The sequence below is a fragment of the Cotesia typhae genome, unplaced genomic scaffold, assembly GCF_013202065.1.
Source record: "Cotesia typhae breed Kobodo isofemale line unplaced genomic scaffold, CoteBio_Ctyphae contig_4, whole genome shotgun sequence".
NCBI lineage: Eukaryota > Metazoa > Arthropoda > Insecta > Hymenoptera > Braconidae > Cotesia > Cotesia typhae.
Genome location: NW_027423748.1, coordinates 4026145 through 4046352, shown reverse-complemented (window position 1 = coordinate 4046352; position 20208 = coordinate 4026145). Strand labels below are relative to the sequence as shown.

General features: G+C 29.6%; 5 protein-coding genes across 13 annotated transcripts; 3 read left to right on the top strand and 2 right to left on the bottom strand.

Annotated features, from left to right (window-relative positions):
- Window positions 1-6133: 6133 nt before the first annotated feature.
- On the top strand, window positions 6134-12071 carry Cpsf1 (cleavage and polyadenylation specificity factor subunit 1). Its single transcript, XM_074242962.1, has 2 exons — window positions 6134-10266; window positions 11588-12071. The coding sequence occupies exons 1-2, from the start codon at window positions 6360-6362 to the stop codon at window positions 11902-11904; spliced, it is 4224 nt and encodes a 1407-aa protein (XP_074099063.1). The 5' UTR covers window positions 6134-6359; the 3' UTR covers window positions 11905-12071.
- A 78-nt stretch (window positions 12072-12149) lies between these two features.
- Window positions 12150-13915, top strand: LOC141527467 (dynein regulatory complex protein 8). Its single transcript, XM_074242979.1, has 4 exons — window positions 12150-12290; window positions 12358-12601; window positions 12672-12882; window positions 13776-13915. Coding segments are annotated over exons 1-4 (468 nt in total). The 5' UTR covers window positions 12150-12289; the 3' UTR covers window positions 13788-13915.
- LOC141527464 (delta(3,5)-Delta(2,4)-dienoyl-CoA isomerase, mitochondrial) lies at window positions 13012-15754 on the bottom strand. Of its 2 annotated transcripts, none has more exons than XM_074242966.1 (6): window positions 15556-15754; window positions 15271-15418; window positions 14356-14572; window positions 14002-14282; window positions 13803-13929; window positions 13012-13685 (listed from the first exon to the last, which is right to left on the bottom strand). In XM_074242966.1, exons 1-6 carry the CDS (start codon window positions 15602-15604, stop codon window positions 13587-13589), a joined length of 921 nt encoding a protein of 306 aa, XP_074099067.1. In that variant the 5' UTR covers window positions 15605-15754; the 3' UTR covers window positions 13012-13586. The 2 variants fall into 2 exon arrangements, with proteins under 2 accessions (XP_074099067.1, XP_074099068.1); XM_074242967.1 differs by having other exon boundaries at window positions 15271-15457; window positions 15556-15677.
- Window positions 15755-15802: 48 nt separating this feature from the next.
- On the top strand, window positions 15803-17678 carry LOC141527465 (distal membrane arm assembly component 2). The gene has a single exon (XM_074242969.1). The coding sequence runs from the start codon at window positions 15931-15933 to the stop codon at window positions 16846-16848; it is 918 nt and encodes a 305-aa protein (XP_074099070.1). The 5' UTR covers window positions 15803-15930; the 3' UTR covers window positions 16849-17678.
- Window positions 17679-17818: 140 nt separating this feature from the next.
- Window positions 17819-20018, bottom strand: LOC141527466 (U11/U12 small nuclear ribonucleoprotein 25 kDa protein). 8 transcript variants are annotated; one of them, XM_074242973.1, is made up of 5 exons: window positions 19255-20016; window positions 19121-19176; window positions 18567-18736; window positions 18159-18479; window positions 17819-18077 (listed from the first exon to the last, which is right to left on the bottom strand). In XM_074242973.1, the coding sequence occupies exons 4-5, from the start codon at window positions 18396-18398 to the stop codon at window positions 17826-17828; spliced, it is 492 nt and encodes a 163-aa protein (XP_074099074.1). In that variant the 5' UTR covers window positions 18399-18479; window positions 18567-18736; window positions 19121-19176; window positions 19255-20016; the 3' UTR covers window positions 17819-17825. The 8 variants fall into 8 exon arrangements, with proteins under 8 accessions (XP_074099074.1, XP_074099072.1, XP_074099073.1 ...); XM_074242971.1 differs by having other exon boundaries at window positions 19121-19396; window positions 19558-20016; XM_074242972.1 differs by having other exon boundaries at window positions 18649-18736; window positions 19121-20017.
- Window positions 20019-20208: the final 190 nt, after the last annotated feature.

The window sequence follows — 20208 nt, the reverse complement described above, 5'->3', positions numbered from 1 at the left end:
GTACATTTTCTGTGACCCGTCAAAATTTTCTACAACAATTCTCAGGATTTTCATAATGAAAAAAAAAAAAAAATGTGAACAAACTTACAAATCATTTTTAACCTGTACAAATACTTGTGGCATAATGACAGACTCAAGTGTCAGGCAATTAGTAGGTGGGACGGTAATACCTCGGTCTCACCTCGTTAACGTTCACCCATGTGGTCAATCATATACACTAGAGGGTGTAGAAGTGAGTTTCAAAGTATGATCACGGGGTGCGAGGCTATTATATGTACATCAAATGTATATGTATGTCGCGTAAATGTATACATATACATATGTGTGATTATGTACATGTACATTACCCACAACGTACAAAGAAAAAGCGAGTGTCTGGTTTGCGGAAATTCTCACTGGCCACTAGCATTCATACGCACTATAAATCGCCCTTTCCCTCTTTATCGTTGAATTTTACAACCCTCAAGAACTCCCCCCTTTTGTCACCCGGCAGATTCACTGCGCCTCGTTACACTTGGCGTACTCTATAGTTCTTACTTTTTCACCCCAGTATTTTTCACCCACTGCAAATCGCTACACTCAAACTTTCCTCGTACTTAAGTTATTATTTACTTTAAAACTTTGTATTTGATTACATCAAAAGATTTAAACTTTTGATAGTCGAAGTATTTTCTATAAAGTATATTTTAAATTTTAATTAAAAATTCAATGCAATATTTTTCTAAATTATTTTCAGGAAGAAAAATATCCAATATAAGTTTTTTTTTTTTTTTTTTTAACTAATTAATCAAATCGTTGAATGAAAAAATTTATTACAACAAAAATAATGCCCGATTGATTAATTACCAGAAACAATAGTACCAAAATTTATTGTCAGAAAATTTTTTTAAAACAAAAGAAAAATACAATCCTACTGTAATAATTTATTATCAAACAAGTATCTCCAGGGCTAAAAATATATAGGAGAAAATTGTGTTTTCGAGATCGTAGAACTTCGAGGCAGTATGGGAAGCTTCGTAATAGGGCTGGCTCTCACTCTCAGGGTCATCAGTCATATTCTACCGGGTTGTTTTCAATACAATTTTATTTTGTATTTACATTACTATTATCAGCACCCCAATATTATAAATATGATTTCGTTGAAGTTTAAAAATTTATAACATTATTATTAAAAATTAAAAATTTTTTTTTTATGTGAAACAAAAAAATTTTTAAGTTATAAACCAACGCGGAGAAAAGAATAGTAATTACACTTTATTTAATTTAAATAAAAATTTTATGTGTTAATTTTTCATTAGTTTAATTTATTTTACTAAAATTTATGTGTCTACTACTTCTGACCACTTCAAATGTACTTGAATTATTATTCAAACCTTCGTGACATAAGTTTGCATGTAGCATTATCGTAATATTCTACCAAAATGTTATACATATAGCATATTATAATATATGGCATTATTTCTAGTACTTGTACACCATCACCGACAAAATTACAAGATAATTTATGTCTGACAACTTTTCTTCTTTTTCAACAGTTTAGAAATAAACAAATTTCTATTAAATGTTTCAGAACTTTTGATAAAGAATAGGTAAAAACAATGTATAAAAAGAGAGTTAAAAAATAAAAATAATAAAAATTTATGAAATTTTAATATTTAATAAAAAAAAAAAAAAAGCCCAATAAAGAATATATTTGGAAAAACTAACAGTGAAGCAACTACAAATTATGTAATTTTTAATAATTGTAGACACTCCAAAATAAAAACTGTAAGACGTCGATTTTATAACTATAAAAATGTACTTTTTAAAAAAATTTTATGTGAAATTACAATTTTTACAATTTAAAATAATAAGAATTCGTTCGATTTAAATATTCAAATGAAAAAGGAACTATAAAGAAAGTTCAACTATAATTTAATCTACCAATGTTTACCATAAAAAATATTGAATACACACAGAAGCACCCACTTTACGATTGATTCATTTTGCCTTAGACCGAAAATTTTTTACAGTGTGAAATAAATTATGAATTCGAAAAAATAAAGTATACAAAAAAAAATCTAACAGCTTTAATATTCAGCTTGACAGATTAATAATAGAGTATAGTAAAATAGTATTGAGTGTAAAATTATAAAAACGATAAAAAGATATCGGAAAGTATATTAATATATGTATATTAGAAAGTTTTGAATCCAACACGCAACAGGGGTGAAGAAAAGAGAAAGTTGTAAAAATTATATGTTAGAAACATAAATTTATAATTTTTGCACTCCAGGTAAAATTTCATTGAGTTTAATAGTAAATGTGCACAGATGACATGCGTACATGACTGTTAATACGAGTAAAAAGGGGTATTAAATTCATAGGAAATTTTCAATGCATTTAACTATTATCTCCCGTATCGTAATAGTGTGCTTGAGGGTTGTTTAGGCTATTCGCGGAAAACCCACGTGTCACGCGATTCACTATCTTACGCGATGATAATGCCAATATAATATATTTAAACGACACTCCCTTTTGCCCTGGCTTGATATAAAATTTATATAAAATACTAAATTTCTTACTTATACTTCTGTCGTCACCTATTCAAAATTAATGACTACATTAACTTTTTTTTCATTAATACTGTAATTAATTGCAAATGAAATGAATGATTTTTCAGTAATGTATCGGCAACTATTCTACCATTAATTGATTACTGTTCCATTGTATTATTAAATTCAACGTATGATAATGACTGTAAACTCCAACGTTAATTAACGGCCCTGCAATCCTCTTTGGAGTAGAATATCGTAAAATTCGTTCATAAATTATTTTTTCATCATTTACAGAAAATTCCTACAAAATTTGGAGTCTGTAGGAATTATAGCTTGAAAATTAAAAATTTCGATTGTTAATACCCACCCCCGCAATCCTCTGTGAGGTGAGATATCGTAAAATTCGTTTATAGATTATTTCTACATCTCTTACAGAAGATTTTTACCAAATTTGGAGTCGATAGGAGCTATAGTTTAAAAATGGGAATTTTTGATTGTTAACGCCCCCGCAACCCCCCTGTAGGTGGAATTTTGTAAAATCCGTTCTTAGCTGACCTCTACTCGGCGAAAGTAATATTCCTGCCAAATTTCAAGTCTCTAGGTCTTATAGTTTCAGAGATATCGTGATGAGTGACTATATCTATAGAAAGTCTCCTATATATATATATATATATATATATATATATATATATATATATATATATATATATATATATATATATATATATATATATATATATATATATATATATATATATATATATATATATATATATAGATTTGTAAGAGAAATAATATAATTGAATTAATTGGTAAGGTAAAGCAAAGTACATGAGCTCTGAGCAATATACCTAAATACGCGTATAATATAATTCTATTTAGTATCCGGTGCAATGCGAACGAAAATAGTTATTACTCACCTTTTGGATTGATTACCTCGTGCCATAGCACTTGTTTACTAATATTTATCTATTTGTACTATTAAACTTATATAATATATCATATTAATAAACGAATCATCCGCTTCGTTATTAAACCCTTTATCATCATTAATTTTTCATACTTAAGTTAATTAATTGGTATGATGATATGTCACTATAATTGAATTAGTTGATTTTTCAATTTGTCAATAAGTGATGTCTTCAGATAATAAATTTCATCAATTAAAATTAATTGTTAAATTTCAGAAATTATTATCAAAAAACACAACTTTAATTAAAGAAAAAAAAATATTAATATAAAAAACAAAATTGAAATCCCAGTCCCGTCGTGTTGATAATTGGTGCCGTTATCTTATACGTTTTTATTAATATATCGTTAAATGAAGGTAATTAAAAATTATTCGAATTATTTCAATAAATCGATGGAAAAAGCTGTAAGAATTTAAACGACGTTAAACAAACATTGTAGTGCTGCAATTGAACAAAAAAATTAAAATAACATTGATTGTCAATGGATTAATAATTTTAATTATTATAAATGATGAAAACCTAAGCGGACTTGAGGTCATGACATTGAATTAGATAGAGTGAAACTGACCAGCAGATGCGCGAGAGTATCCCTCGTGGACAGGAATAAAAAGTGAAAAAATCACGTAAAAAATTCAGCTGGCTGCAAAAAATTTCAAAGAAAACACAACATTCAAAAAAAAATTTTTTTTTTTTTCTTATAAATTGCCGTCAATGGTAGTGTAGAGGGCCAATCGTTTCAATCCGTATAAATATATATTCAACATAAAGCACAATCGCTAGTCCCGGATTAAAATCAACGCGATGGACATTATTAAACTAGTCGAAGGGACAATAGTTTGGATAAGACAGCTGGACAATGGTTTCATCCTTATTCGATTACAACAATTTATGTAACTTTTTTTGTATGTTATATACTGCTAGGACTTGAATTGAAAAAAAAGATTAGATGAAATAATCTATATCTGAAATAGATATTTAAAAGCAGAACTCGAGATTTTTGTCGGAATATTTTATTCATGACTTTGATATTTTTTAAGATTATTATATTAATTTTATAAAGGTACAATAAATAAACTGCGCGTAATATTACTTTTCTTTAAAAACTTTATCTATATGCATTGCATTTATATAATGTTGCTTGGGGTTTTCACCCTTTTTTATTTTTCTGGTTATATCGATACTGTAGTATATAATATCTATTTCTGTAAATACATAAAAGATCTCTCAGACAAAAATAAAAGTTCTGTAGGATTTCCATAATCCCTTTGAAATGAGTACTTTTAATAAGAATTTTTTCTGATTGTCAAAGTATTTGGTAAATATTAGAAATCTATTTTTTCAACTATGAAAATTATTTTATCACAATCGTATTTTGGTATACCAAAAACAAATATAGATTTTACGAAATTCGATTCCAAAAAAAAATTGCAAACATATTAATTATGAAAAATTAACTTTCTTAAAGTGTAACTCCTTTAATATTTAAGTTTCAACGAATTTCTGTTTAAGATTCACGGAAAAAAGTAAACTGTTGTAAAATTCACTAGGATTCCGGTTAATTTCTATAATTTCATATAGTAAAGCGGACATCGGGTGGGCAAAAATATAAATATTACAGAACTTTATGTAGAAAGTGTAAAAGCCACAATTTATAATTTAATATCGAAAATAAGTGATTAGTAGCTGTCACTACAGTGAATAATGACTTTCTCATCTTAAAAAATTACAGTTTCAAATGGTATTCCGTTTCATTATATTAGGGGTGCATGGTGTCAATAGGTATAAATATTTTATTGACAGATATCAATAGAATGATTATCATTTTGATAATATCTTAAAAAGCACCCCACGCTTTTTTTAAAATGAAATAATTTTTTTTTTTTTATTCACACTACTATTAATTTATATTTGTTAAAATTTTTAACACTATTCTTAATTTAAATTTATTTTCTATTTTTTAGTTTGGTTTTTTATAAAAAGTTTGTCTCTAACGAACGGAAGCTCAGACACAACCGACTATTGATAACCACCAAGTTTAGTCGAAACTATATGATAAATGGACCAAGAAATAGAATCTCCAACCTGGTGAACTCCCTACATGATTTTGTAAACTTTTTTGGTAGCTCCTTCCAGGCATTCAGCTCTAATCTAAAGAAACATATATTGCAATATTATGAATATCGCTGTTAAAGTTGTGTTTTTTCTTTTTGTCTTTTGAACTTTCGAGTTTTTTATTATTTTTTGTTTTTTAAGTTTCTGCAGGCATTGCTAAATTAACCGTTATATGTATAATTTTCGAGCTAAAATTCTCAGATTCAATAATTTATAATTTTATATCTTATAATTTAAAGTATATACTAATTATTATATAATGCCGATTGGCGTCAAATAAAAAAAATAAAAAAAAAAGCGTGTTTTTTAAAACTTACTTATTTTCAGTGTTATACTTACTGTTATTCTGTATCCCGTGTACCCGTCGATCCCGTCGATAAGCCCAAACTCTTAATTTTTAATCAGAGCGCCATCTACCGATATTTCTAGTCACTTAAATGTTACTGCATCATGGCTTACCTACTCCATACTTTTAAAAGTTTGTTTACTGTAATGTGTCTGTAGTGAAATCACAACAACGTGTTGAGTTAAAAATTATATATTATTATTATTAACTCAAGTACCTAAATAAGTGATTATTAATAAATGAATAATTAAAAATAAGTATAATAAAAATAAAAAAATTTTTTAATTTAAATGATTATAAATACTTATACTTAGTAAAACTTGACTGAAATTAGATCTAACCTAAATAAAATTTTTGGTTCCACCAAATTTGGTTATAAATAAATAAAATACGATGTACTCGATCTGCAAGAACATTCACCCAGCAACTGGAGTCGAGCATTCGATCACGTGCAATTTTTTCAACCGATCCGAAAAATGTCTGGTGATAGCCGGTTCCAATGTCATCCGAGTCTTCAAGCTCATACCGGACATCGACCCGGTAAAAAAAGACAAAGTATATGAAACGAGAGCACCGAAAATGAAGCTAGAGTGTCTAGCTCATTATACTCTTTACGGAAACGTAATGTCTTTACAAGCAGTAACATTGATGGGTTCACAGCGTGACTCTTTGCTACTGAGCTTTCGAGACGCCAAGCTGTCAATCGTTGAGTACGATCCAGAAACACATGATTTGCGAACGGTGTCGCTGCACTACTTCGAGGAAGAAGAAATGAGAGACGGGTGGACAAATCATCACCACATACCAATCGTCCGAGTAGACCCTGAAGGGCGATGTGCTGTTATGCTGGTTTACGGTAGAAAATTGGTCGTTCTGCCGTTTAGAAAGGACCCGACACTCGACGACGGTGATCTGTTGGAGGCTTCAAAATCGAGTTCCTCCAAAACTCCTATTTTGTCTTCTTACATGATTGTTTTGAAAAATCTCGACGAAAAAATAGATAATATTATTGATTTGCAATTTCTCCATGGCTACTACGAGCCAACGCTTCTGATGCTGTACGAGCCGGTGAGAACATTCGCCGGAAGAATCGCCGTAAGACAAGACACGTGTGCGATGGTCGCAATTTCACTCAACATTCAACAGAAAGTTCATCCAGTTATTTGGTCTGTATGTAATTTACCTTTTGATTGTTGTCAGGCTGTTCCTGTAAAGAAACCTCTGGGAGGTACGCTAATAATGGCGGTAAATTCTTTGATATATCTGAATCAGAGTATCCCTCCTTACGGAGTATCATTGAATATTCTTGCCGAAGGAAGTACTAATTTTCCATTAAAGCCACAGGAAGGCGCTAAAATGACTCTGGAAGGCGCTCAAGTTGCTTTGATATCATCAGATCGTCTGGTAATATCCTTAAAGAGTGGAGAACTTTATGTTTTATCTCTATTTGCCGACAGTATGAGATCCGTACGTGGATTTCACTTTGACAAAGCTGCTGCTAGTGTCCTTACGACCTGTGTTTGCTTATGTGAAGAAAACTATCTGTTCCTGGGTTCACGTTTGGGTAATTCTTTGCTTCTTCGTTTCACAGAGAAAGAATCCGAAACTTTGCCAGAAGAAAATACCGTTGAGACTGTCAATGAAAATGAGGAAACTCCGGCAAAAAAACAAAGTTTATTGGGTGACTGGATGGCGTCTGACGTATCTGAGATCAAAGATCCAGAAGAACTTGAGGTATATGGAAATGAAACTCAAACTTCGATGCAGATAACTTCATACAGTTTTGAAGTCTGTGATAGTTTGCTAAACATTGGACCGTGTGGTAACATTTCGATGGGCGAAACAGCATTTTTATCCGAAGAATTTTCATCTAATGTCGAAATAGACGTTGAGCTTGTTACTACGTCAGGATATGGAAAAAACGGAGCACTTTGTATACTTCAACGATCAATAAGGCCGCAAGTCGTCACGACATTTGAGTTACCCGGCTGCCAAGACATGTGGACGGTGATTGGACCCCCGTCTTTTGACCAAAACAACCGCGAAATTGAGGGAATTCACTCGTTTCTCATTTTAGGGAACCTAGATTCAACTATGATTCTTCAAACTGGACAGGAGATCAATGAAGTTGACCAGAGTGGCTTCAGTACCCAAAGTACCACGGTATTTGCTGGTAATCTCGGCGCAAATCGTTACATCGTCCAGGTAAATCCGATGGGAGTCCGTCTGATGCAGGGAACAAATCAGATTCAACACATGCCGTTAGATTTAGGCTGTCCAATTATCTACGCAAGCTGCGCAGATCCTTACGTCGTTTTATTGGCAGAAGATGGACAAGTTATACTGCTAACTCTTCGCGAAGTTCGCGGATTACCTCGACTGCACGCAGATCCAGCGAATTTACTATTCCGTCCTCAAATTGATACAATCTGCGCTTACAGAGATGTGAGTGGTCTTTTTACGACCCAGCTTCCTGAAGAAGAGCCAGAAATCGAGGAAGAAAATAAAGAATCAGACGATACATCAACAGTTATGGCTGTCGATAATGAAGATGATTTATTGTATGGAGACGGTACTACGTTCCAAATGCCTCCGATTTTACCTATAAAAGCTCCCGAACCGGCGACTAAAAAAAATCCGTGGTGGCAAAAATACATGCAAGAAATAAAACCAACCTACTGGCTTCTAGTCTACCGGGATAGTGGAACCCTGGAAATTTATTCGCTACCAGATTTACATTTGTCTTACTTGATACGTAATTTCGGTCTAGGTCAGTCAGTTCTACACGACAGTATGGAGTCTACGAATATTCTTTCATCACCGGTAACCGAATTACCAAACCCAGAGTCTCAGGTTCGTGAAATATTGATGGTCGCTCTGGGTCACCACGGTAATCGGCCGATGTTATTAGTCCGTTTGGACACCGAGTTGCAGATTTATGAAGCATACAGGTATCCTAAAGGCTATTTAAAATTACGTTTCAAGAGATTAGCTCATGATATTATTCCCGGACAGACATCAGTTCAGCTAAAGGAAGAAGACATAGGACACACCGAAATACGCTGCTCAATGATGAGATACTTCAGCAACATCGCGGGATACAATGGAGTTTTTCTCTGCGGTGACTATCCTCACTGGATTTTCTTGACGAGTCGTGGAGAACTGAGAATGCATCCCATGAGTATTGATGGTCCCATAAGATCGTTTGCAGCTTTTAATAATGTCAATTGTCCTCAAGGATTTTTGCATTTCAATAAAAAGCAAGAGCTAAGGATCTGCGTTCTACCGACTCATTTATCTTACGACGCACCCTGGCCTGTAAGAAAAGTCCCGTTGAGATGCACACCGCATTTTGTTACTTACCACGCAGAAAGCAAAACTTACTGTGTAATTACCAGCACATCTGAGCCTTTCAAGAGTTACTACAGATTCAATGGCGAGGATAAAGAATTCACTGAAGAAGAAAGACCCGAACGATATATTTATCCAATTCAAGAACAGTTTAGCATTGTTCTTTTTTCGCCGGTATCCTGGGAAACGATTCCCAATACGAAGATTGATTTAGACCAGTGGGAACACGTTACGTGTTTGAAAAATGTCGCGCTCGCTTATGAAGGTACCAGGTCCGGACTCAAAGGTTACATAGTCGTGGGAACTAATTACAACTACGGAGAAGACATCACCAGTCGTGGGCGAATTATTATCTATGACATTATTGAAGTTGTGCCTGAACCTGGACAGCCGCTGACCAAAAATAGATTCAAAAAACTTTACGCTAAAGAACAGAAAGGTCCAATTACTGCGATCACACAAGTCTCGGGTTTCTTAGTCTCAGCAGTTGGTCAAAAAATTTATATTTGGCAACTTAAAGACAATGATTTGATAGGAGTTGCTTTTATTGATACTCAGATATATATTCATCAGATGATCAGTATAAAAAGTTTAATTATAATTGCAGATGTTTACAAATCAATAAGTTTGTTGAGGTTTCAACATGAATATCGTACCCTATCATTAGTCAGCAGAGATTTTCGTCCCGCCGAAATATTTTCTTTAGAGTATTTGATTGACAATACCAACCTCGGGTTCTTAGTTTCCGATGGTGAAAATAATTTATCCTTATTCATGTATCAGCCGGAGTCACGAGAGAGTCTCGGAGGACAAAAACTTATTAGGAAAGCAGACTTTCACCTTGGACAAAAAATAAATACTTTCTTTAGGATTAAATGCAAGGCTACAGATGTTGCTAGTACGGCTAAAGTTTTTCCTGGAGCTGATAAAAGACAAGTTACTATGTTTGGTAAGTATTTACTTTATTAAATTAATACTAGCAACCTTGCAACTACTAATGACTGCCGTGACTTTTGAACTATAAATTAATTAAATTTTTCTTCATTGAATAATGACTTTTGTTAAATTCCACTATACTTTCTTAACTATTAATGTTTTTGAAGATGTAAGCTCATCCTGATATTACATTCATCAAGTGCTTTCATTTGAGTACCCACATGCATTTTTATATATTTTTCATATATACATATATGTAATATGTATAAATATATGAAAAAATGATGTGGGTACTCAAATGAAAGGTCTCGATGAGTATAATATCGGGGTGAGCTTATATTTTTAAAAATGTCAATAATTCACAAGATACCCATGTAAAAATCATCTGATATCAATAAATATCATAATGAATCTCATATTTTGACAAAAGCCATATTAATATACATTTGATACCCGTAGTAAGTAAAATATTTATAGGAACAACCTTTTTTTTTCAACTAGATTATGAAATTTTTATTTTTCTTGTTGGAGAAAGAAAATTTCTAGTAATTTGATTATGAAATCAGTATGATATTAACATGAATTCATAATAAAGTGATGGTCATATCTGCATAAAATCATAATGATATCATAGTGTTATTTGTTAGCCTTTTTAAATCGTTATATGAAAATATTAAGTCACAACTATATACAGGAAATAATATAAATCAATTAAATTAAAGAAATTTTTAGGAGGATTTAAATTGTTTTCAAATAAAAAAATAATTATCTTGAAACGAAAAAATTTTTTCAGTCAAAAATTTTTTTTAAACCAAAATAGTTAGTGTTTTTCTAAATATTCTTCTAAGTTAAGAAAGTAAAGTAGTTCAACAGTATAGTACATGATAAAAATACTGTTTTTCTTAATTATTATACATTTCCTCTTATTAACAGAAAAAATGAAAATTTTATTAATCTACTTAAAAAAAAAAAAATTCGTTCCCACAAGTATTTTATTTGTTACAGGTTTCAAATGTATATTGATATGGTTTTTATATAAATCTCATATTTGTATCAAAATATGAAATTCATAATGATTTCTTAATTATTTATCTAGAGATAGAGCATTTTCGAATACAGCCTAAATACCTATCATAATAAATTGACTATCGGTGAGAATGATATGAAACCTTGAAAAGATACAAATTCAAGTCAAGACCTTTGCAATGACACTAAATTTAACTACAAAAACCGATTTTATCATGTGACTATCCTAAATACAAAATTTTTCTTATTTTCTTAATAATATAGATTATTATCAATCTAAATTTGACTAAAATTTTTTTTACTTGTAGCTACACTGGATGGTGCCCTGGGATACGTTTTGCCGGTACCGGAAAAAGCTTACAGACATTTACTTATGTTGCAAAACGTGTTAGTTACTCACATATGTCACACCGCTGGATTAAATCCTAAAGCTTTTCGAACTTACAAAAGCTATGTTCGGATGCAAGGTAACCCTGCACGTGGTATCATCGACGGAGATCTTGTTTGGAAATACTTGCATCTACCAAATAATGAAAAAGCTGAAATAGCAAAAAAAATAGGAACTCGTATGACGGATATTATTGAGGACATATTAGAAATCGATCGTCAAACAGCACATTTTTAATTTTATTAATGTGTCAATTGTTTTAGTGACAAGAAAAAAATGTGTACAAATTACAATAATTTTTTGCTCATTCTCCTTGACGTTATTTTTGTATTTATAAATAAATTTTAGGAAGTAATGTGTAAAATAATTTTACTTATAAGTTAATAAAATTATTTGGTAATTAATTATTGTATTTAATTTAAATAGAGTGTAAAATTTATGAATTATTTTAAGATTAATATTGATTCAACCAAAATTTTAAATGGAAAGCAAATATTCTATTTGAATGCTAGAAAAAAAAATCGTCGCTAAGGATGATATCGATTTAACAATTCAACAACCAAAGTAACTTGAATTTTGATTGTACTTTGTTAAGTTTAATTAATTTTTCTCGTACTTAAAAAGTAAGTTATAATATTTTATTGTATTTAAAATAATAATTAATATTTATTATATTTTGTTTAAAAACAGTGACTGGATCTTTGGAGCCAACGCTATTAGAAAAAAGAATTTCAGATGCATTTGACGTATTCGATAATGCTCGAAGCCATGAAGTTGATGTCAGGGAATTGGGTACAATAATAAGATCACTGGGATGTGTGATAAGTGAAACAGAGCTACAAGAGATTCAAGTTGAAGTTGAAGATGTAGAAAATAATTGTGTGACCCAGGAAAGATTTGTTCAATATATGGCCAAAGCAATATCTGAACAAAAGTTAGTAGTAATTGTAACATAATTTTCGAGGATTTGATTTTGATTTTGTAAGATAAATTACTTTGCTTAGATTCAAACCAGCAGATCCTGAAGATTTATTGCAGGCATTCCAACTCCTGGACCCAGATAATCACGGGTATATTATGCGTGCTGACATGGAAAAATCATTGATGGAAATCGGGGAACCTTTTACCAAAGAAGAAATCGATGAAATGATGTCTGTAGCATGCGATCCGGTGACTAATAAAATAAACTATGAACATTACATCAATTCACTTATTGTAAGTTTGTATTTTGCAATAATTAGAATAATACTTGATATATTTTATTAGATTCATTTGTCTGACGATGAAAATGTTTATAAAATTGCTGAACAACTAGAAGCCAATAAAACAAAAACTCCATTCAGACAGAAATTTATGAAAGATTTTATTTGAAATATTTAACAAGTATTAAAATTTTATTTAAAACTTATATTTTATAAAAATATCAAAAAAAGTATATTATTCCATTTAGACACTTAGATAAAAATAGACTTTAAAAAAATTGGTAATTATTTACAAGTGGGATCAAACGTATTTTTTGCAATATCTAGGTGAAAAATTAACATTTTTTATAAAGCTTTTTTGCCTTCAAAAGTTGGAAAAAGTTTTGGCTCTCATGTTTTTGGATAAAATTTCTATTTTATCTTTTTTTGATGTTTTTGATTTATTTCTTTTGAAAAGTACATAAAAAACGAAAAATAAAAAAAAAAGTTGAATATCGCCATTTTTTTTTTAATTTACAAATTTATTTGAAAATTTGTTCAAATTGTGGTAGTCAACTTTTTTTTTTTTTCAAATTGTTCATTTTTTATGTATTTAAAAAAAAAAAATTCGTTCGAAAAAATGAAAAATGAAATGGTAGACCCCACTTGTAAATAATTACCACAAAATTTAAAAATAATAAATTTTGGATACTCAATTTTCAGTTTTAAATTTAAGTATTATAATTTGGAGAATACTGTCGGTTCTCCTTTTGTTGCTTGTGCTATTGCAGCATTTACAAAATCTTCACTTTGTAAAAAAGTTTGGTTGAGCGTTCTCTGTAAAAGTAAATTTAAATAACTTAGCTTGTATTTGTTCTCCAAGTATTAAAAATAAGTACTAAAATGAAATTGATTTTCTATTTACAGGTTGATGATTAAACTATTAAAACTTACAACATAATCCAAGCCTTCTTGAATTGGGCGATCTCGAGAATACACCATCGTCATTTTAGTTGCTTGGACGGCTACTGGACTTTTTTTTGAAATTTCTTCAGCAAGCGCCAAGGATTCCTTCAACAGTCTGCGCAAAAATAAAAAATTTTTTATAGTTATCTACTAATTTTTACGATTGTAACATTATTGATTGACATACGTTTCATCATCGTTGAATAATTTACTGACAAATCCGCACTTGAAAGCTTCATCAGCCAGCATTTTACGTGCAGTGAATGCCAGTTCTCGAGCCAAACTTTCAGAGCCGACAATTTTCGAAAACCACTGCAGAGCTCCAACGTCAGCAGCCATTCCAAGATCAACTTCTTTCAAAGAAAACCATGCATTTGATGAGCAATAACGAATGTCAGCTCCAGAAATCATATTGAAACCTCCACCTACACATGCTCCGTGAACTGCAGCAATGACTGGCTTACGACACTATTGAAAATATTTTTACTATCAATATATGATCATATAAAAATTTAGTAATTATTCAAAGCTATGCTATTACCTTTTCAATAGACAAAAACGAATCTTGATATTTTTTTATTTTCTGTTCCAATACTCTAGCCTTTCTAGCGACATCATCATGCTCAGCCAACATTGACCCCATGCTCATAGCATCCTGTAAATCAATTCCTGAACAAAATGCTCGCCCGGCTCCTGATAATATGATAACACGACACTCTGGCGTGCTGTCAAGCTCTTGAAAGCATTTACCAATTTCTCTGTAACCGAGAAATTACTTTTAATTTTTGTTATAATACTGAATTTAAATGACACATATCAATTTTTTTAATTTTCCAACAAATAAATTATACAGAAAAAAATTTAGTTACAACATTTCACACGTAGAATTTAAAAAAAAAATTGTAAGTGCAAATTAAAAAAAATTTTTTTTTTTTTATAATAATTGATGTGAAATAAAAATTTCAAGAATTTTCAGATTACTCAAAATTATGACATTAAAAGTAACTGTCGCTTGATCAATTTTTAATTTTATTTAAAAATTAAATTAATTCTAAACAATTATTTGTAAAAAATTGCAATTTTAATTTTGTAAAATTTCTAGATGTCAATTTTTTTCTTATTTTTTTTGTCATAATCTATTTGTCAAAAAAAACTACAAAAATGATCAAATATTTGATAAACTAATTAATAATACTAAATTTAGCCGACGTTTTTAATTTTTTGATTGATTTTCTTTTAAATATTAAATAAGACCTAAAAAATATTTTTAAAAAATTTTACTCATTGTTTTTCAAGTTTTTTACAATTGAAATTTTTTTTTATGTTTTTGTAATCATTTTTTCAGTAAAAAAAAAATTCTAAAAATTTTTAGATATCGGCTATCTTAATTTTCACAATTAATTATCATCCTATAATTACTTAAAATAAACAAATTTTCATTTTTTTTCATACTTACTCCCACATAGTATTGTTAAGTGCATTCAACTTGTTCGGTCGGTTCAATTGAACTTGATAAACATACTCTTTGGGACTTGACACAGAAAGTGTTTCAAAACTCAACGACTTCATGTCTGATGCTGCCCTGATACTTCGAAATCCAGCAGCTTATGTAACAATATTTTTATTGGCAAATTACATCATTGCTATTTACATATTTTATAAACAAATGTTAACAAACAATAAATTGAGTTAGTAAGTAAAAAATTAGTTAACAATTAGTCGAGAACTAGAATTAAATTACCTTTAATTGAAGATTGTAATGAACTCATAATTTTTGCTGAGGAAATCATCTTGAAAATAAAATATTTTAATATAATTAATGCTTAATTTTAGGTGCACTAATTATTGGACGGTCAAAGTCTTCATTGCATTTGTTGGGTATACCAAATTATAAATAAAGTAAAAAAAAAAAAAGTTTTATTCAACAAGTCATGGCAAGTACGTCGGTAAAATAATTCTCTTGAAAATAATTATATCATTCAATGTGAAAAATAAAATTTCTAACCTAGTTTAAAAGTAAAATTTGTCAACATTGAGTTTCAATAATAATTTAAGTCAATTGTTTAAGTTTATAATTAATTGACATTGAAATTGATAAATTATTTACAAAAAAAAAATGTTTTTAAATAAAGTAGTGTCAAAAGTGTGCGGCTCAGGAGTGAATCAATTAAAAATAATAAAGAGACTTGCAACAAGTTATCCGGACCCCTACAAGTCACCAGAGAGACTTCAAGCTGAGGATGAAGAATCAGATAATCCAAGACCCAGACGTAGATTAAAAAAATGGCGAAACTTGCCTGGTGGAATTGATCAAGATAATACAACATTTCTGGGCATGTTCAATCGACAAGCAGACAGAGATGATGCTGGAGGTATAATTTTCAGAGGGAAGACTTTCTATCCATCTGACTTTAATCGGTGGTACTATGTCAAACAACATCAGTACTTACAATATAATCAACGTTATCTTCCTGAGCGTAATCAAGCACTGGGTAACGATTTAGCTGCTACACATTTTCTTATCTACCGAAACTGTCGTATCCGGAAAAAAGGGGAAACTGAGTTCTGGGATGTCAATGACATAGATAAAATACCAAATTTGTATAAGCAAAACTGGTACCTTGAAGAAATAGATGCCAGCAACTCAGAAATAATTTTTGAAGGTATTGAGAATTTTAAGGGGCTTAAATTTTTAAAAAGAGCTACATTTAAAAATTGTAAGTACTTTGATGACTGGTGTTTGGACCGAGTCATTGGTCTATGTCCTACGTTGGAGTATTTGGATGTTTCGGAGTGTGAAAAAATTACTGATCGTGGTCTTGAGAGCCTTTACAGAGCATGGAATTTGAAAGAATTTTATATTTGCGATTATTTTCACACTCCGTCATTTGAATTAACTTGTATGATGGTGGAAGATTGCTTGCCTCAGTTGAAAATTAATATAAAAAAAATGTCAAAGGCTAAAATTCTAGAAGAAACTGGAGGAGTTGAAGAACCTAACGAAGAAAAGAAAGCTTGTGAAAATAAAAATTAATTTAGATTTATTATAAATTAAAAATAGTTCATTAAAAAATTATAGGAATCCTCAGACAATTTTTAATTGTCAAGCATTTTTCAAAATCTCCTGCCTGTTAATGAGGGTTGAGGTCAATCAGTCATTTTGAATTATCAAAACTCTAGAAAATTTTTAATTCCGCTATATTCAAAGTTTATAAAATACATCAGCGTAAATAGAATATCAGCAGATCAACAATTTTGTAAATTATAAAACACCAAGCTCTTGAATAGATCGATACTATCATTCTAATACATCGTATCTCACAAAATTTAACATATTGACTTTTTTTGAAAAATAAAATCACAACAATATTATGCAAACCTTATTAAAAATTTAAAGGTCAAATAGTTTAATACCTATTTTTAAATAGATATTTTCATCCGTAGAATCCCATTTAATCAATGTTAAAAATGAACTGTTGAAATGTTAAAAATGAAATTGATTTAATTTCGAAAAAGGTTCGTTCCGACGTATATTCATTCGAATAATGATTCGACCGAAAATTACTTATCCAAATAACTATATATTTACATTTTTCGGCTAAATGAATGTTCGTCTGTTCATTCATTTTGGCGTAAAAATTTTCGTTGTTATGTTTTTTAATTTATTGAGACTTTGTGACTTTGAAAGATTCTATTAATATAGCTTTAGTTTTTTCCTCTATTCATCATTATAATTTTCAGAATTTTGAAATTTTTAAAATCAATTATTTTAAATTACATTTTATATTAAATTTCCAAGTTCTAATAATTTATTAATTCAGAATGTTGTCAGTCTGACTAGTTGACTGTAATCCGTTAATAAATCATTTTTTTTACGTTTAATCATTTATTTAAAAAAATTTTTAAATTATCTTCTGCTTATTTCACTATAGCATAAGAACATAATTATATTAAAGACATAAACTATGTAAATAGTTAGGTATTATAAATAAAAATAGAATTACTTATTGATTACGCACCAACTATTTTATTTTTCTCCCTACGCTTTTTTAAATACTGCAATTCAACTTTATTAGTAATACCATAATTTTTAATATTTTCATTGTCATTATTTAAAGGAACACCGTCGAAGCATAAGTCATACTTCTTCCACACGTGCTTCCAGCTGATTTTTTTTTTCACTCGTTCTCGACACAGAGCCAGTGCTGTTTGTCTCTTTATCGCTTTTTTCAGATCCAAAACGGTGGTACTGTTTGGTGAAACCTGAAAACCCATTTAATTTATTTTATTTTATAATATGAAAAGATACCGTAACTAATTATTAAATAAAAAGTAAGTAATTACCACAATAGACAAACGAGGCAATTCACCCCGATTTAAATACAATGTGATAGCCTGTCCTTGAGCAACAGCAGTCTGGGATTTTAATTCTTCAATAGTCACATCTGAAGGTAGACCAGAAAAAAGTGGATCACTTTCAATTATTTTATCAATAGCTTCCTGAGTTAATTTAACCAACTCTTCATGACTAAAGTGTACTTCATTATTTGACTCTTGATTTAAATTTTTAGTTTCCTCAGCCATTGTTTTTCAGAACCGGCAAAATGTATAAAAACATTCGGGTGGGACTTTGTTATTTACCGGATATGTATTTACAGCTTTAACCTAAAAGTTTTACAAGTTGAATGGACACAGAAAATACATTAAAGTAACAATTACAACATTCAATTTATAAAAACTATCAACAATTACATTTAAAAGCTTCAATATTCGGTTGAATAAAACCTATAATTAAATAATTAATTAATTATACGTCAGATGACGACACACGTACATTAAGGATCAAAGTATCCTTTGTCCCAAATATGTATCCTTGAAAAAACTTGATCCTTTGTTACAAATTTCATTTAAAAAACTAGTCCCTAAAAAAAAAAATTTTTTTTCATAAAAAATAAATTTTTATTCAACTTTTTAAAAATTTAAACTATCACTTAAAACGAATTTATATAAAATAATAATGACATTAAAGTTAGCAGTCATTAAAGAATTTTTAAATTTTATTTAACAAAAAAATTAGTTCCAAAAAATGATTTTTAATTTTTTTAAATTTCTAAATGTCAATTTTTTTTGCCCTAATTTATTTGTTAAAAAAAATTCTAAAAATTATTAAATATCTGCTAAATTTATTTTCATAAAATAATAATTATTTAAATGTCCATAATGTAATTTTAAAAATAAATTCCATTCATCAAATACAATAATAAATAAATCATTGTAATAATTTATTATTATTTTCTTATGATTACCATATTATGAATGAACTCCGATAAAATAACTCCATCGTATCAGTATCACAATGGCGCTGATTGAGTATCAATTTTATTACACATAAATAAATAACACAATCTACGGCAACTTACACGAACCTGAGGATACATACGTACTTATACCTATTATAATAGCTATCAGGTGAAAATTATGACGTTTGACACCGCATCGACACAAATTGTACACAACCGCCTTAATCACCCTACTTTATCTAACTATACCTACAGTTAAGTATCAATAACCACAATCCATACCTGCAAAAATAAAAATAAATAAACAAAACAATGTAATAAATATAATAATAAAAATTTAAATATTGAATAGACAATAAATTTGTGACAGTGACCCAGTCAACAATTAATCAAGTAAATCATAATTGAGTTTCTTCAATTAAATTCTCTGTAAATTTACTTACTTATAACGACATACGTACTATAAACTATAATAATATATTATATACATTACAAACATTCATCCATCACTCTACATCTCACATGTATACAGATATAAGTATGTAGAGTAGTTTTTGACAAGGCGCGCATATTTAGTGGCCGTGGTATGGGTTCATTCGGGTTCTCAAAAGTTTACGAAGGCCGACGGATTTGCCCGATTATATTAAAACGCATTTATATATATGTATATAAAAATAAATAGGTATGAGCATGTATTTACATATGTATATATAACAAATCGACGAGTCCAGTAGCTTTATCACTTAGTGTTAGTACAGTAGTAATATATATCTATCACTCACTACATATATCATTTTAAAATAGTGTTAGTTGGTAGTAATGGTACGGTAGTGGCGGTGATGGTGTTCCGAGTCGTTTATTGTATAGTGTCGGTGATACTGCTAATACTATCACAACAATCATAATAAATAGTTTAATAAAATATAATATATAAGAACGAGAATTTCAACTATAAGATATTGCGCTTAAAAAAAACCTACACTGCATTACTCAGATTCAGATGTAGTATTAAAGATCATATATATAGATATATATATATATATACTATATAGTACTATATATATACTATATATATATATATATATATATATATA